Source organism: Carassius carassius, chromosome 35 (genome assembly GCF_963082965.1).
Source record: "Carassius carassius chromosome 35, fCarCar2.1, whole genome shotgun sequence".
Taxonomy (NCBI): domain Eukaryota; kingdom Metazoa; phylum Chordata; class Actinopteri; order Cypriniformes; family Cyprinidae; genus Carassius; species Carassius carassius.
The window spans coordinates 9,836,728-9,853,209 of record NC_081789.1 but is presented as its reverse complement, the minus strand read 5'-3'; the positions used below and the strand labels follow the sequence as shown (position 1 = coordinate 9,853,209).

The 16,482-nt window shown below is 34.3% G+C and overlaps 1 protein-coding gene across 1 annotated transcript in view; it reads left to right on the top strand.

Moving 5' to 3' along the window:
- Positions 1-16,482, top strand: part of LOC132115958 (transcriptional activator GLI3-like) — a 340,310-nt gene that overhangs the window by 304,588 nt on the left and 19,240 nt on the right. Inside the window, exons 7-10 of the mRNA XM_059524402.1 lie at positions 4,463-4,667; positions 8,545-8,761; positions 10,929-11,042; positions 12,662-12,802. Of these exons, the coding sequence (XP_059380385.1) occupies positions 4,463-4,667; positions 8,545-8,761; positions 10,929-11,042; positions 12,662-12,802 (677 nt within the window). The remainder of the gene's footprint in view (positions 1-4,462; positions 4,668-8,544; positions 8,762-10,928; positions 11,043-12,661; positions 12,803-16,482) is intronic.

Here is a 16,482-nt window from a genome sequence, read left to right as displayed (position 1 = left end):
TAGATACTTAACATGGTAAGGTTACATATAGGTAAAATTACACAATATTGCATGCATAAAACAATATACAATACAAAAGACAATATACATGAACAGTAACCCAATTAAGACCCCATATGTTATCACAACATAACTTCACATGACATAATGTCCTCCATCAGAGAACGAGGGATACATACATAACCGAAATGTTTGTTTTTATTTTACTTTTTTTCTCTGCATTCACATTTACATTTTTACAAAAGATGTTTGACCAAGCATGTAATATTTACTAATATTACAAATAAGCAATTGATGTCTATTTGGTATGTTTTGAATACTTCTTTAGTGGTTTGACTTTTTTTCCCACCATGGTTAAAAACTAGTCCAGTGGTTCTCAACATTAATAGCTCCAAGGCCCCTAATTGTCCACAAACATATTCAACCAGTGAGAACCACTGAACTAGTCAAACTGTTTTAACAAGCTTAATCAACTTGTGCCACTAATAAACTAGCACTGAGATCTGCATGACTGGTTAACTGCATTACATTTTATAAATTTTTGTTGGTGTATTGTGTACTTTCATACTGGCTTTGGCTTTTGTTTGCCTATCATAGTTACAACAGTCAAACTTGTAAACTTGCTTAATATACTGTACCAGTATTGCAAATATTTTATATCAAAGCCTATCAAAACCTTCATCCAGCTAGTGATAATCTTAAATAATTAATTTATTTTATTGACCAGTAAATTGTATGTTTCAGCCAATTTCATACTTGTTTCCCCATCATGCTAATGCTAGACACCGAACCCCCAACTGCTCCCCAGGCGCCGCAGCATAAATGATGCCCACTGCTCCGGGTGTGTGTTCTCGGTGTGTATGTGTTCACTGCTGTGTGTGTGCACTTTTGATGGGTTAAATAAAGAGCACGAATTCTGAGTATGCGTCACCATACTTGGCTGTATGTCACTTCACTTTAAATTTATCAAAAGTGATGATAAAGACATAATTTTCTGTTTAAAGAAACCTTATTTATTTATTTTTTTTCTGAAGGATTGTCTGACTGGAGTATTGATGCTTAAAATTCAGCTTTGAAATTTCAATGAATTACATTTTGAAATATATCCATAATATATTATGGATATATAATAAAAATATAATAAAAAACAGTTAATATAAATAGGTTAGTAAAAATATTTCACAATTTTTCTGTTTTGCTGTACTTTGGATCAAATAAATGCAGACTTGGTGAACAGAAGAGACTTCTTTAAAAAATATTAACAAGCTTACTGTTCAAAAACTGTTGACTGGTAGTGGATACAATAGGCAACTTAAATTTTTCTAAAATTTCTAACTTTTAATTGGCTTAGAATCTATAACTGCTGGACAATAACAAATAATAATGATTTGTTTATATACTACAAAATGTTTTTGTCAATTAGCACTGCATTGTTCATACTTTATTTATCACCTGCTGAAGATGACTTGAAAAACCATATATTGTTGCAATCGTATGTTTAATGTCACTTCCCCCACGTAATCTACGCCCCTGAAAAAATCATTTTGAAAATATAATTATATTTTCCTTTAAAATGTTCTTCCTAACTTCCGGCCTTATTATCAGGTCATATATAGGCCTAACTGTGATGTTCTGTAAAACAACAAACTTTAAAATACTTTGTTCTTACTGGTGAAAATCAGATGGTCATCTCTGTTTTCTCTCATGTACATCACAGTGTAAGCTTTCACAGTTAACATCACTCTCATCAGCGTAGTCCATATCAACAACAAAAATATATCTTGACTCCATATAGTGGTTATTTTGGAAAAAATCCCAGGTATTTTGAGCAGTAGGATTATTAAAAATATGTGCTAATATAAAATTAAATTAAGTAGCCTATATAAAATTTCAGTACTTTTTTACTTAAGTACATAAAAAATCGAGTACTTTTGTACTTTCACTTGAGTAAAATTGAAAAAGGAGTGCTTTTACTCTTACTGGAGTAATATTTTATTATATGTATCTGTACTTTTACTCAAGTACTTGATTTGTGTACTTTGTCCACCACTGTCGAAAATAACCCCCAAATTATGAACCTGGCCAGAGGGGGACAATCGGGTGTTTTTTACTGAGATTCTAAAATCCTTACATTTACTGACATTCAAAGGAGTGCCAATTAATAAGACTTCAGTTTTGGAGCAGTTTAGTTTAAGAAAGTTGAGCTTCATCAGGGACACCCTGACCCTGTTTGAATCCAGGTAGACAAATTGTGAACGACCCGAGAGGTAAGATACGTACGGGGATGAGTATGGAGTTGCCCAACAACCACATGCTCAAGCACTTTTGCCAGGAAAGGTAAGTTAGAAGTGTGGCGATAATTTGACATGTCAGTGATATTGCTACCAGCTTTTTTAAGAACTGGCATAACTGCAGCCATTTTTAGAGCAGAAGAGACATTCTATCAAATACTAACAGATAAAAAATCAGTAAGTGACTGACTCTGTTAGAAATTTTATAATGGTCCATGTTTGGGATCTTCCAACCATACAATAACCCAAACACATACCTCAAAAACAACACAGAAATGGGTCACTGAGCTCAAAACCAAGCTTCTGCTATAGCCATTCCAGTCCTCTGACCTGAACCCTACGGAAAATGAGAGAAGTCTGGAGTGATTCTGGATGAAGGAATGGTCTCTGATCACTTGTCAGGTGTTCTCTAACCTCATCAGGATAAAATTTAGACCTGTTAAACTGGCAAATGGAGGTTTCAAAAATAATTGAATAAAAGGGTGCCATTAATTGTGGCCAATGTGTATTAGAGAAAAACATTTATTTCATAATGATATTTTCCCCCATTTAATATTCTTATTATCCAATGAAAGGATACATTTTTGTGATTTTTTTTAAACAAAAGACCGAGAGGATTAACAATGCAGATCAATTTTCAAATGCAGATATTCTTGGCCATGACTGTATATAGTCTTTAAATTTTGCTGCCCATCCTCAACCGAACCACAGGCTCTACTCTTCACAACAACGGTAACACTATAAAACCAACATAACAGAAACCTTTGTAAATTCTAATATAACTCAACATTTAAGTACTAACTTATGTCCCTCTATGTTAATCTTGTGTAAAAACACACAAAATAACACTTAATTTTTTACATTTATTTTCCTTGTTGTCTGATGCAAAGCATGCTGGGAACTAGAAAACGTAATCATTTTAAGTTCACCTTACTACAACAGTGTTTTTAGTTATCAGAACTTAAATTAAGTCCAATTAACTTTCATTATTATTTGAGTGAAATTAACTAATTTCATTTGATTAAATTCACTGTTCGGTTTACAGTGTGTGTGTGTGTGTGTGTGTGTGTGTGTGTGTGTGTGTGTGTGTGTGTGTAAGTTTGTGCCTGTGTCTATTCACAAACTCTTAAATCACAGTTCTAAGCAGAATGCCAGCAATGTGGTAAGATGTTCCAAATGTGGGAATACAAACACACACACACACACAAAGCGAGAGAGAGAGAGAGATTTAAATGTGAATGACAGACCCTGTAATCATTCTATGCGTCACACAAGAAAGAGAGAAGTGAGAGAGTCAGAGAGAGAGAAAGAGAGAGAGTATAATATTGTTTTGTTTTGTGTGCTTTCTCTTAAAAGTGTTCAGAACAACTGAAAGAAAAAATTTGTCACAGTCATTGTTTCACTCCACACAACAAAAGACCAACATCCCCCCACATCCCTCTCTTCCCCTCCTCCTTTCACTTCTCACTCCATTTCTCCGTTCTTTTTTGTTTGTGACATTCACCAATGAAAAGACAACAAAAGTCATTTCTTAATCTGTAGGTGCCATTCATTGTGCGTGAGTGGAGGGCCTGTCTGCATTCGATCTGCTTCCTAGTGAAAGCTTTTCAAAAACAACCCAGTGCAATTTCATTCAGCATTAACACACTATTCAACCCAATTAAGCATGATTCAACATTGCAGTGATGCTACCAGAAAGCAGTGAGAAACGTGGAGCTGCAGTCCTATGTGTTTTTACAATGTGTAAAAAATGCATGCAGTGCAGAAAATGTGGCCATTGTTGAATGCTTCCAAATGACTTTGATGAATAAATTGCATGTGATTAAGAAGATGGTCATGATTCCTGGTCAGTAAAGCTTTCTGTGAGGTTAATTCTCTAAAACAATATATGAACCACAAGAGAATGGGAACTTTTATGGAAACTATGTCAGTACTTTACTGTAGTACTCTCCATTTCTCTCTCTACTGCTCTTTAAATAAAAATGTCTTTAAAAACACTATTAAATTAAATTATTTAATATCAATTCTTTTTTATTTTATTTTTTGGAAAATTTTAAATATAAAAATAAATAAAAATTATGATGTTATGTATTCTTGTGCCTGTTGTTACCTGTTTAAATACATAAGATACTATGTTCTTTCTCTGTTTTTCTCTGTCTGTGTCTTCTCAGCTTCACGATTTCCAAGTCCTAGGCTCACAAATCGCCCCAGTAGAAAACGACCCCTTCCCATCTCCCCTTCCCTGTCTGACCCCAGTTTTGACCTGCAGGCCATGATTCGCACCTCGCCCAACTCTCTAGTCAATTTACTTAATAATTCCCGCTCCGGCTCATCCACCAGTGGATCCTATGGACACCTCTCAGCTGGTTCTATCAGGTATGTACTACAATGAATTAAGATTTTAATTTTATTTTTTACAAAAATGTATGTACTTCTTTCTAACAGGCCTTAAAGCTGGATTTTGCATTATTTTAATAAAAATATATATTTTTCTTAATATATCAAAGGAATTGTTTAGTTTTTGTCTTACATGAGATAAGCAAGTCTTAATTTCTCACTTGATGGGTTTTGAAGTATAGGTTATCCCAAAATATTTCATTTATTCATCTTCATGTCTTTCCAAACTTGGACACTGTTCCAAGTATGAAAATAAAGAGAGAGGTTTGTATTGGAACAGAGAATGCGGGAGAGATTCTGAGAAAGAGATAGAGTGGAAAAGCAATCCATACTGTAAGTGGACACTCCAGGGCATCCTCAGAAACAGAGTGATGAATGAACACTGGGCAGTGAAATAAACGAGAGAACACAGAGAGCGCTATTAGGAGGAAGCGTGTGAACATATTCCTCCCCTCCTCCCTCACACTCGTCTGTCTGATATGCATCATCTGATTAATGTTCTCTGTATCAGCTGAGAAGAGCTTTACCCTAAGACTGCCGCCAAGTAATCGCTCACACTGGAAAGGAGGAGAGGAAGCGGGAATGACAAATGAAAGGGTCATGAAGAGGGGGACAGAGGAAGAAAGGAAAGTCTGGGCTGAGGACAGGAACACAAGCTGTAATAGGAAAGAGAGAGAATCTGTTGTGGATGAAGCGAATAAAACTGACCGATTCACTTTCTTTGAGGTGTAATACATGAGCAGTTCAACCTGAGGGCGTTCGCTGACCGTCCTGCCTTTTAATAACATGATTATCTGTTTCAAAGACAAAATAATTAATGTTTTTCAAATAATCCCACTTAAATGGGGCACAGTCGATTTGGTCAGTTCGTAGCAGGAGTCCAGACAGACATTAAGTGGACAATAAAGCATTTGTCACAACAGTAAGACTTATTTAAGGAGGCTGTTCAATATTCAGATACTGATCAACAAAATGGATTGATGCTTTATCAATGCTCCTTTAATTTGGCTTATCTAAATTTGTCCCAGTTACAAGACACTGCCATATTGTGATTTACTTACATTAGTGTTTACATTAGTGTTTTACATTTCGTGTTTTTTTTTACATTATTGTTCCTGTAGCTCAATTGGTAGAGCACTGGTTGGTTGGGGGTTCGATTCCCCGGAAACACATGATAGGCAAAAATTGATAGCCTGTATGCACAAGTCGCTTTGGATAAAAGCGTCTGCTAAATGCATAAATTAAATTAAATTGAAATTGAAATTGAAATTTAATTTAATTTAATTTAATTTAATTTAATTTAATTTAATTTAATTTAATTTAATTTAATTTAATTTAATTTAATTTAATTTAATTTAATTTAATTACTACTGTCTGCCAAAAATAGTAAGCTTACATTTCTTCTTGAAATAAGTACATCTTGTTTGTTTTTTGTTTGTTTGTTTGTTTTTTTTTGGCACACTACTTACACTGCTACAAAATAGACGGACACTATTGTTAAAAAAATTGGGGTCTGTAAGATTTTTTAATGTATTTACATTTATTTAGTCAAAAATACAGTAAAAATTATAATAATGTGATTTGTTTTTAAAACAACCTTTATATTTGTTATCTATTTTAAATAGATCAAATTATACTGTATATTTCTATGATGGCAAAGCTGAATTTTCAGCAGTCATAACTCCAGTCTTCATAGTCAGTGATCCTTCAGAAATCTTTCTTAAATGCTGATATGCTGCTCAGAAAATATTTCTTTTTATTATCGGTGAGAAATTTCTGTGCAAATTGTTCTTGATACTTTGATAAATGGAACATTTAAAAGAACTGCATTTATTTGAAATGGAAAAATGTTGTAATATTTATATTCTCACTTTTGATCAATTTAATGCATTGCTGAAAAAATGTTTCGGTCACACTTTGTATAACTACTATGCACTCACATTAAAAAAAATAAGTACAATGTACTTATTGTGTTCATATTGTATTGCAAAACACTTTTGCTGCTACTGAGGTGGCATACAGGTTATAGACAGTTTTGATTTTATGGGTAGGGATGGGTCAACAATTAATTACTTTAACTATAAATGTAATTGCAGAAATTAATTACAAATGTAATTACATATAGCTATTTTTTAAAATATAAGTACAATGTAAAAACATGTAGTAACACAATAAGTGCATTGTACCAAATTATTAATTTAAATGTAAGTACATAGTAGTTAAGGCCACCTTCAGTAATATAAACTGGGACCAAAAAACTAAATCTACTGATCCCAAACCTTTGAATGATGGTGTATGTGAAATGAGACATGCTTTCTGAAATTTTATTTCCTCAGACTTTAAAAAAAAGCACATTATCACAAAATGGAATTGATTTTTTTTTTTAGTTTTGTTTGTTGTTGTTGTTTTTTGTTGTTGTTTTTTGTTTTTGCATATATTTTATTGTTTAAGACATTATCAAAAGTGTAATGTCCCATAAGTACTATATCAGATTTTGAACAAGAGATTGTTACAGATTTTGCAGCATGTCAGAAGTTTCTATATCAAACTGAAGGATGGATCTACAGCTATCATTTCTGGCGATGTGCCACTCAGTTTGACGTCTGCCATCCAGCACTATTAGTAAATAATTTTACCTGGTTTGAGTGGGGGTATTAGAGCTAGAAAAGAAAACAGAAATTGACCTCTTTCCTCCACTGAGAGAGATTAATCAGTGATTTGTTTTCAAAAGATAATCAGTCATATCTCATGTGAACATGTGGGGACAGAGGTGGCAGGCAGGTGTCCAGGCCTGATGAATGATGAGACAGCTGCATGAGATGGCGTCTGGCTACATTGATTTCCTCTCTGTCTGTAATAGGACTAGTAGACGTATGAGCTCGTATGGAGTGGTCAGCATGCCCTACGATGAATGGAACCCCCTATGAATGTCTGTTATTGAGCATCAAGGCTTTATCATTAATGGACTGAGGCATCTATAGAAGATATATAAAAGTTAAATACTGTACTTAAATACAGCATTTATGCTCATCAGGTGATTTATCATTTAACATGGACTATCTTTGATTTTTCTTAAAAGGGTTTATGTTTGTTGTTGTTGTGTTGTTTATTAAGATTATCAGTTTAATTCATTCTGTGTGTAATTTTTGGACTGTAATAAAGGTGCAGGGTCAGTAAAACCATTTTTATTTTTTTTTAGGAAAATAATACTTTAATTCAGTGAAGAGACAATAAATTGAAAAGGAGCAGCAGTACATACTTTTACATTGTTACAAAAATCTCTTTCAAACAAATCCTGTTCTTTTGAACTTTCTGTTCATTAAAAAAATCCCGAACACACACACACACACACACACACACACAAATATGAAGCAGCACAACTTTTTTTTTTTAACTTTAATAATGATAAGAAATCTTTCTTGAGCACCAACTCACATTACAATGATTTCTGAAGGATCATGTGACACAGGCTGTAATAATGGCTGCTGAAAATTCAGCTTTGTAATCACTTTGTAATCAAATGTTACTACGTTAGGTACAAGTTACGCAGTTGCTTTAAATTGTAATAATATTTAGCAGTATTGTTTTACTGTATTTTTAGTGTATTTTATCAAATAAATGCAGTCTTGGTGAGCATAAACTTATTTAGTTAAAAACCTTATTGACCACAAACTTTTGAACATTAGTGTATCATAAATAATATTTAATGATAAATGAATTAATATTCAATAACAAATATTATATAATTCGAGGAGTTTATAATTTACCACATGAACCAATTTCACTAATTTGTAACCTGAACTTAATTTATTAATTTCATTGTAAATATAATTATTCTATTCATTTTGACTTACAGCCCTGCACTGAGTTTTGCATATCCTCCAACACCTGTGGCACTGCAAATGCATCAGCAGCTGATCAGTCGGCAACAGGGCATCGTAGGTTCTGCGTTTGGACACAGTCCGCCCCTTGTGCACCCCTCTCCTGCCTTTGCAACCCATAGACCAGTTCCTGGCATTCCTCCCTCCAGCCTGCCACCTACAGAACGTTCCACAGCCTCACATGACTCACAGGTCAGTTCTATTTTCTGTATGAATTATTTTATTGGTTATTAATAAAAATAATAGAGAAGATATGATGGAATTAAGTCAGTTTAACACAAGCTGCTCAGTTGTTCTGGAGGCTCAGTTTGTCATGTGGTTCAAACCTTTACAAGTTAGAAGACACAGTACAAAGCAGGAGGAACTTAAAAAATTTAGGAGATTTTAATTTGTAAGTTTAAACAATACAAAGCGTTTTTAAATCACAGGATTACAAGTGCTGGTGTTATTTATTATTGTGTGTGGTTCATGAAAACTCATGACTAACACGACAACATTTATAAACTGTAGAGAAAGTGGGGCTGCAGGTAGCCCTCCCTCACAGACAGGCCTCATGGGAGTTTTTCCCTTGTGTGCGTGTAGTTTCTGTGTTGTGTCTCGATGTGCAGAGCTGGTGAGCTTGCCCAGAAGGCACTTTTGAGAAATAACACCCTGCTTGTTAGCAGCAAAAATCTTGCCATCTCCACCATTAATCAGACTCGGATACATTCCCAAACCTTCTCTTTGAAGGATGAGCATAAAAGTGTTTTGCTTCTAAAATCTGTAAAGTGCATCATGTTGTTTTTATCTATCTTCGTATCGATTCCTGTGCTTAACAGTTAACTCTTAGTGTAATGGTGAATGAATTTTCCCGTGATTTTTCTCAATACCAGTCTTTCCTTTCAAGCCATTACAGCCTCGCTTCTCTTCTAGATCAGTGTCATCTATTTCCCCCCTCTAACCCCAGAGACAGCACCAGCTTCTTTAATAGAAGGGTGTCATGGAACAAAGGTCAAAAGGAACAATTACTAAAAAAGTTTAGATGGTATAAGCATTTTTCAAAATGACAGAAAGAGAAATATCAGATCATTGTGTTTTACTGTATCACTACGCACTCTAAAGTTATATACACTAAATTTGCTGTACAATTTATTTCTAAGATTGTCTTAAAATTTATTAGCATGCATACTTAGGCTTAAGGGGGAAAGTTCAACAAAAAATGAACATGTTGTCAACATTTACTCACCCTCATGTGATTAAAAACCTGTATGATTTTGCAGGGTTTCTTGTCCTCTGTGAATATTGAATAAATTCATTTGCTCTACTATACTCAACTATACTCAAAACTCAATGCAAACAGTTACTTTTCTGGATTTGTATTGGGTAATATCTATCAAATTTAGAATACATTAGTACACACGCTAATTAAAGAGTCACAAAACTGGCAATTAATATTTTAATGCACAAATAGTCACCAACCATGTGAGTTTTGTGTTCTTTAATAGCAAAAAAAAAGACTCAAAGCAAAGTTATTAAGACATTTAAGCAAAGTTAAATGATTTGTTAGAGGAGTCTGGCAGAATGAACCTTCCTTTAGAGCCAAGGAATGTTACTTTTTTCTCTCCCACTGAGTGCTTTTTTTCTTTACTGGCTCTGGACAGTCACAAGGGACTTCCCTTGGCAGAGAGAGAGAAGGTGAGGGGCAGTGAATGAGTGGATAGAGTCAGGTTATTGCTGTTTAGGGAGAAATTGTGAATAATGTCTGTGACTTTTTTGAATAATGTAAGTGAATATTGTCAATGAATATATTTTTCATCTGAAGTAGATTTGTAATATACACATATTATTACAATACTAAAAGAAAAATATTTTTTTAGGAATGCTACCACGTTAATATCGTACCATATTAATGCATGTACCATTACTGTACCATTTTATACTCTAAAGTACAGTGGTCATATCACTATTAAATTATACCAACTATTTTAAATATCACATTTTGGACATACCAATACAGTAATATAGTGTTTTTTATTACTAAAACCATTTATTACCATATATTTAAGTATACTCACAGATAGTATACTAGAGATAATATAATATTAATGAAATAAAAGGCCACTTTGATGATCATATCTATTCCTCTTAACACTCTTAATAAAGTGCATATTATGTACACTTTTAAAAAGTAAACATTGTCTGCTTGTCAGTACATTCAGTAGTACACTTTAACCATATTTGAAAAATAGTATAAGTAATTAAGGAAATACATATAAACACTTACACTTTCCACACAAGTACCTATATTTTTGATTATTATTATTATTATTATTACTATGTGGTCATATTCTATATATGTTTTTAAAATATTTGCTTCTAGAGTAAACCCACCAGTGAGTCGGCTGTAAGTAGCACAGGGGACCCCATGCAGCACAAACGCTCCAAACTCAAACCAGATGAGGAGCCGCCCAGCCCCGGAGTCATTAGAATGCAGGTATGCGTGTGTTTGTGTGTGTGTGTGTTTGTGTATATATATATAAAACACACACACACACTTGATAGACATATATGTATAGGGCTAAAAAGCACTCACACAACCTTAAGGAGACAGTTACCACACATGCACACGCAGCAAGAGCTTTGGGACCAATTATGTGATGTACTGTAAAGCTATTTATTTGTGTGTTTGATTTGCTTGCCTGTTGTGGCACTGCTGCAGATGCGATAAGCCCCATTGATCTCCACAGCTTCAGAAGGAAATTGTTTTTCTTTTAATCAGATGCTTAACTGAATGGAAAAGTGAAAGAAAAATTAGATGACACATTTTCTACAATGCCCCTTATAGCCGATGGTTGGATGACTACTGAATGGCTTAAATGGACCTTTTGTCTTTTTTTTTTTCTTACTCCGCGCTTTTACTTTTTTTCTTATTCATTTTCCTTCAAACACTTTCCATAGCTTTTTTTATTTTATTTTAGAAGTCATCACTCTCTCTCTCATTTAACAGACAGTGAAATACATTTAGAACAGTGCAGCAGTGATTTAAAGGGGGTTTGATTCTTCAAGTGACCCAAACCCCTTATACTGTATATCTTCTTGAGTTTAGACTGGTATTTTGGTAACACTTTCCAATTCTCACTATTAACTAGTCATTTATTAGCATGCCTATTATTAACATATTGTTTGTTTATTAATACTTACAAAGGATTAGTTCTGCATGACCATAATCTATATTTCCATAATCATACCCAATACCTAAACTTAACAACTACCTTACTATTAATAAGCAGCAAATTAGGAGTTTCTTGAGGTGATAGTTAATGGTTTGTTAATGGCAAGAATTGAACTTTAAAAATAAATTATAATAAGTATTTTTAGTGATACTATTCAACAAGTATTGCACTCTACAGATAGAAAGGCAGATGAATCAGCACACAAGAACTTCTCTCCATATAGACCTCGGAATATACAAATCCTAATTTTTATTTCCAAAACTGTTAACACTTTTAGAACTTCTAAACAACTGCCAATTATGCATAATTTGTGGCACTTACCAAGCAGAGTGCTCTTTCCAGGGCATTATAGGATTTTATTTATTTTTCATAAAAAGAATAACATCCCTTTAAAGACGCACAGCTAAATGTTTTCTCAAGAGATATTCCAAATGTCAGATGCAGAAGTTTATCATTGTGTTAATGATACAAATAAGGTATGAGGACTCATCTGGCTGTCACATACTCAAAATAACATAATTTATCATCGTCTGCACTATTGAATAATTCACATTTACCAGGCCACACATAAAAAGTTATCCGAGAATGAAATATTTTCCTTCATGCTGCTGTAACACACATTAATATAAGCTTTAAAAATGACACTTTGCACTCTCAGCAATAAATGGTGACAAAGTGACTGAATGTGGAAATGCATTCAAATTAGAGAATGCAATTTGAAAGAGTCGAACATAAATTAAAACCATGCTCATTTTACAAGAGGTATATCCAAGTTATGCATGAATTACATTTGTATTTTTTAATAAATAAATAATGACAAAAAATGGGTCACATTACTGACCCATATGCCCTCACTATTTGGCTCCATGTATTTGTGCAGGAGCAAATGGATGGAATGACACTGGTGAAAGAGGAGGCTGATAAAGAGGAGGGCAAGCAGGAGCCAGAGGTGGTGTATGAAACCAACTGCCACTGGGAAGGTTGCTGCAGGGAGTTTGACACCCAAGAGCAGCTTGTGCATGTGAGTGGACACCACGTTTATGTTTCATCAGTTGAAATGTTCAGTCTCTTAATAGAATCATTCATGATAAGGCTCTCAAATAGGTGGGAAAGATACACACACAAACACCTGAAAATCCTACATTTGGCTTCAGACATCTCATTTGTCACAGCCAATCCCAAGCTTAATTAGAGGGTAAAAGGACATTTAAGCCCATTTTCTGTGAAGATACACCACTGTCCCTTTTAAACATTTCTCTCTGGACAACAAACACAGCCATTCTTTAACCACTCTTTTCTCCTATAATCGACACAAACACACACAATCAAATAAACACACACCAACCCCAAAGACATCTGATAGAAAGATTCCGAGTTCTCCATGGCTGTCTATACCTACTCTGACATGGCAATCCATGGCAGCCGTGCTAACCCCTATCTATAATTGAAAGCCTCCAGTTGGAATGGCCTGCCTCCCACATTTGAAGTCTTGTCCTCAAAGCTTAAAGATCTCGACAATTTCTTGCCTGTGACTTTGAAAGAGAGTCCCCATAAACCACAAATTGAATTGTGCGTATGTGTGTGTGCCTGGTATTCCCTACGTTATTTACTGTATAACATACCATAGTGCGTAGTAAAAACCTGTATATTTTGTCCTTGTAGGGACAACTATTTATTTTGGTCCCAGATTATAAATCCTAAAGAAATATTTTAAAAACTAAAATAGCAGGAAGTTTTGTGTGAGGAGTAGATTTAGGGGTAGGGTTAGGATAAGGCAATAGGAAATATAGTTTGCACAGTATAAAAAACATTATGAAGAGTCCCCATAAAACATGGAATCCAGTGTATAAATATGTTTTGTTATGTCAATAATGTGTTTTTTTTTTCTTTCTTTTTTTTGGCTCATTATCCAACTGGCACTGAGATGTAATTGATTATTATAATTATTATTTTAAGTAAAAATATGCCTGTAGTCTCTCAAGAATTTAGAAAATATGCAACATATAATAATTGTTTTAAATTTAGAACATTTTAGTTACATGTCAGATTGAAATCATATTAATTAGAATTATTTTATGCAGCAATACAGATTTTATTATATCGACACACACACACACACACATATATATATATATATATATATATATATATATATATATATATATATATATGTATATAATAAATAAAATAAAAATAATAATGAAATACATTTTTTTATATCAATATCTTGTATTCCTCAAATCAGATTATAATCGCTCTGTTTCTTTGTTTTCCAATTCTTTAGATTTTTCAGTTATTGTGTTTTATTTGGACATGTCCTATGCTGGGGAGGGGGGTGGATCTCCATTTTTCAAAGCAATATAAGGCCACTCCCCATATTGAACAACCTCAATAAGATTTTTTGGAGGGGATATATATATATTTAAATCAAGATTCCAAACATTGTCATCAAATGTTTTATCAAACATTGATGTGCTAGCAGTTTTTATATTGTTAAATTATGTTCTAAAATGTCACAGTGGTTTTGATTCTTTATTTTACTTTTCCCTGCATATCTAATTTTAGGTTGAAATATATATATATTTTTTGTGATGCGTTTTCAGCTATTCGAAACATGCTCGCACCATTACGCATGGCTGGGCTCTTTTATCAGCACAGCTTTAATGCTCTCGATAAGATAAACATCAAATCTCTGCAACTTAGCACACTTATCTGCTCTACACAGTCAGCATAAACCAGCCGGGTGTCAATTTGTGCTGATTTATTTAATTATTTTTTCCCTTCTTCTTTATTTAATTTTTTTTACTTGTTCCTTTCTATTTTCAAAGATTCTGGCCATTAAACCCCCACTGCCTTGGTTCTCCCTCATTCTTTCTCCTTTCCTGCTTTTCAGTAGGGGTACTCTAAATTATAGGGACTCTTTATTGTTGCTGATGCATGTGGGTTTGCTGCTAAAACCAGGCTGCCCAGTGGCGAATTAAATAAAGAGACATGAAATGTTTGTAACCCCCCTAAAATAGTGATCTTTCTCTGTCCCACTTCTGAAGTCTTGACCTTCTTCTACTGTATCCAACCATTAAAATCATACAACAGTATATTTTGGCATTATCTGTTGAACTGATATTCAAACCTCTTAAGGTTTTTTTTTAGGAAAAAGTTTCCATGCCTTTACATTGTTTAGAGCATTAAAAATAATGTAAAAAAAAAAATAAAAATAAGATATAAGAATTTTAAAAAGATATTTAATTAAGTTATGCTACGTGCTCGGTAAAGGACAACGGGACTTGTGAATTGTGAAATCACGCACCTGATGGAATTTACTGCTGATTAGAGAACCGGCTTTAATGAAGAGATGCGCATTAATTATCGCACAATATTTATCACACACCCCTAGTATATATGGGCAGGTGAAAACGATGAAAGTGGAAACAGCTGAGTGCAATTAACAGGTGTACATTTAGCAGTGATGAATCAGACAAAGGCTTGTAGGAAATGTAGTACCTGCAGTGGGGTGACTATATGGAAAAGTGAGACCACTAGTGGACAACCAGGGATACACAGACCAGACACTGTGACAAAGTCACTTTGGATAAAAGCATCTGCTAAATGCATACATTTAATTTAATTTTAGCCATGGTGAAACATCCAATCATTTGATATCTCTGAAAAGCCCTGAATGTGCTCTGTATAGGACATCCAGACTTAAAACTGTAGCATGTACAGTCCTCATATGAGGCCGCAGGGTCTTAAGAGGTTAAATCATTTGAGAGAACTCATTTGTGTCTTATTTAGTCCTATATCCTTTTTCCCTTCCAGAGTCCATTTGCTGTTTGGCAAAATTTAATTTCAGATCCTCTCTCTCTCAGACTCTGTCTCTCCACCCTAATGATGGTTATGACTGATGGTGGCGCTGTGGTGAGGTCTATGTCCTTGTGTGTGTGTATGGTAAGAATAGCACATTTAAGCTACTCTGTGCTCCTCCCTGTGTTGGGGGAGATAAACTAGGGCTGAGTCGGAAGGCGGACTCCTATCTTTCCGCTGGCAAGGACCCTTTAATTGGCAAAATTTAGATTTTTTTGATCAGGCAGAGGATTAGACGCCTTATCTGTCTGGAGTATTTTACACAGAGATGAAAAGGCTGCACTGAATTACACATGCCAATTGACTCCTCCCGCGCACATTACTATTGTTACTCTCTCATACTCGCTCTCCCTCTTGCTCTCCATCTTTTTATGCCTCTTGTCAGCTTTTCTCGCTTTTTTCATTGCTCTTTAGCAACTGACATAAGAAAAGAGAGCATGATTTATTAGTGTGTGTTTGATAACGCTAAGCGCTATTGCGGATCCCAGAGCTTTGTGAAATTGATGTGAAAACAGGCACTTCTCATACGTGGCTGCATTTTAATGGTGCAGGCCACATCCTAGAAAAACTAGTCAGATAAGAAAACAATACAGATTATTTTAAGAGAACTAGAAATTAGGGCAGTCATGCATTTGTGCACTATGATGAAAAGTGGTAATCTGAAAATATTCTACTTCATACAGTCAATTTTGCTCAACAGTAAGATAGGAAACAAAATGTATATCTGGAGAAATGCCCCAGTGTAAATGTGTTTGTATATGCATGCAGCAAACAAATAAAAGTAAGCATCTTGTTCCTTCCTACAAATCTGGGAGTCCCAGCGGTTGCTGTCGTCCTGTA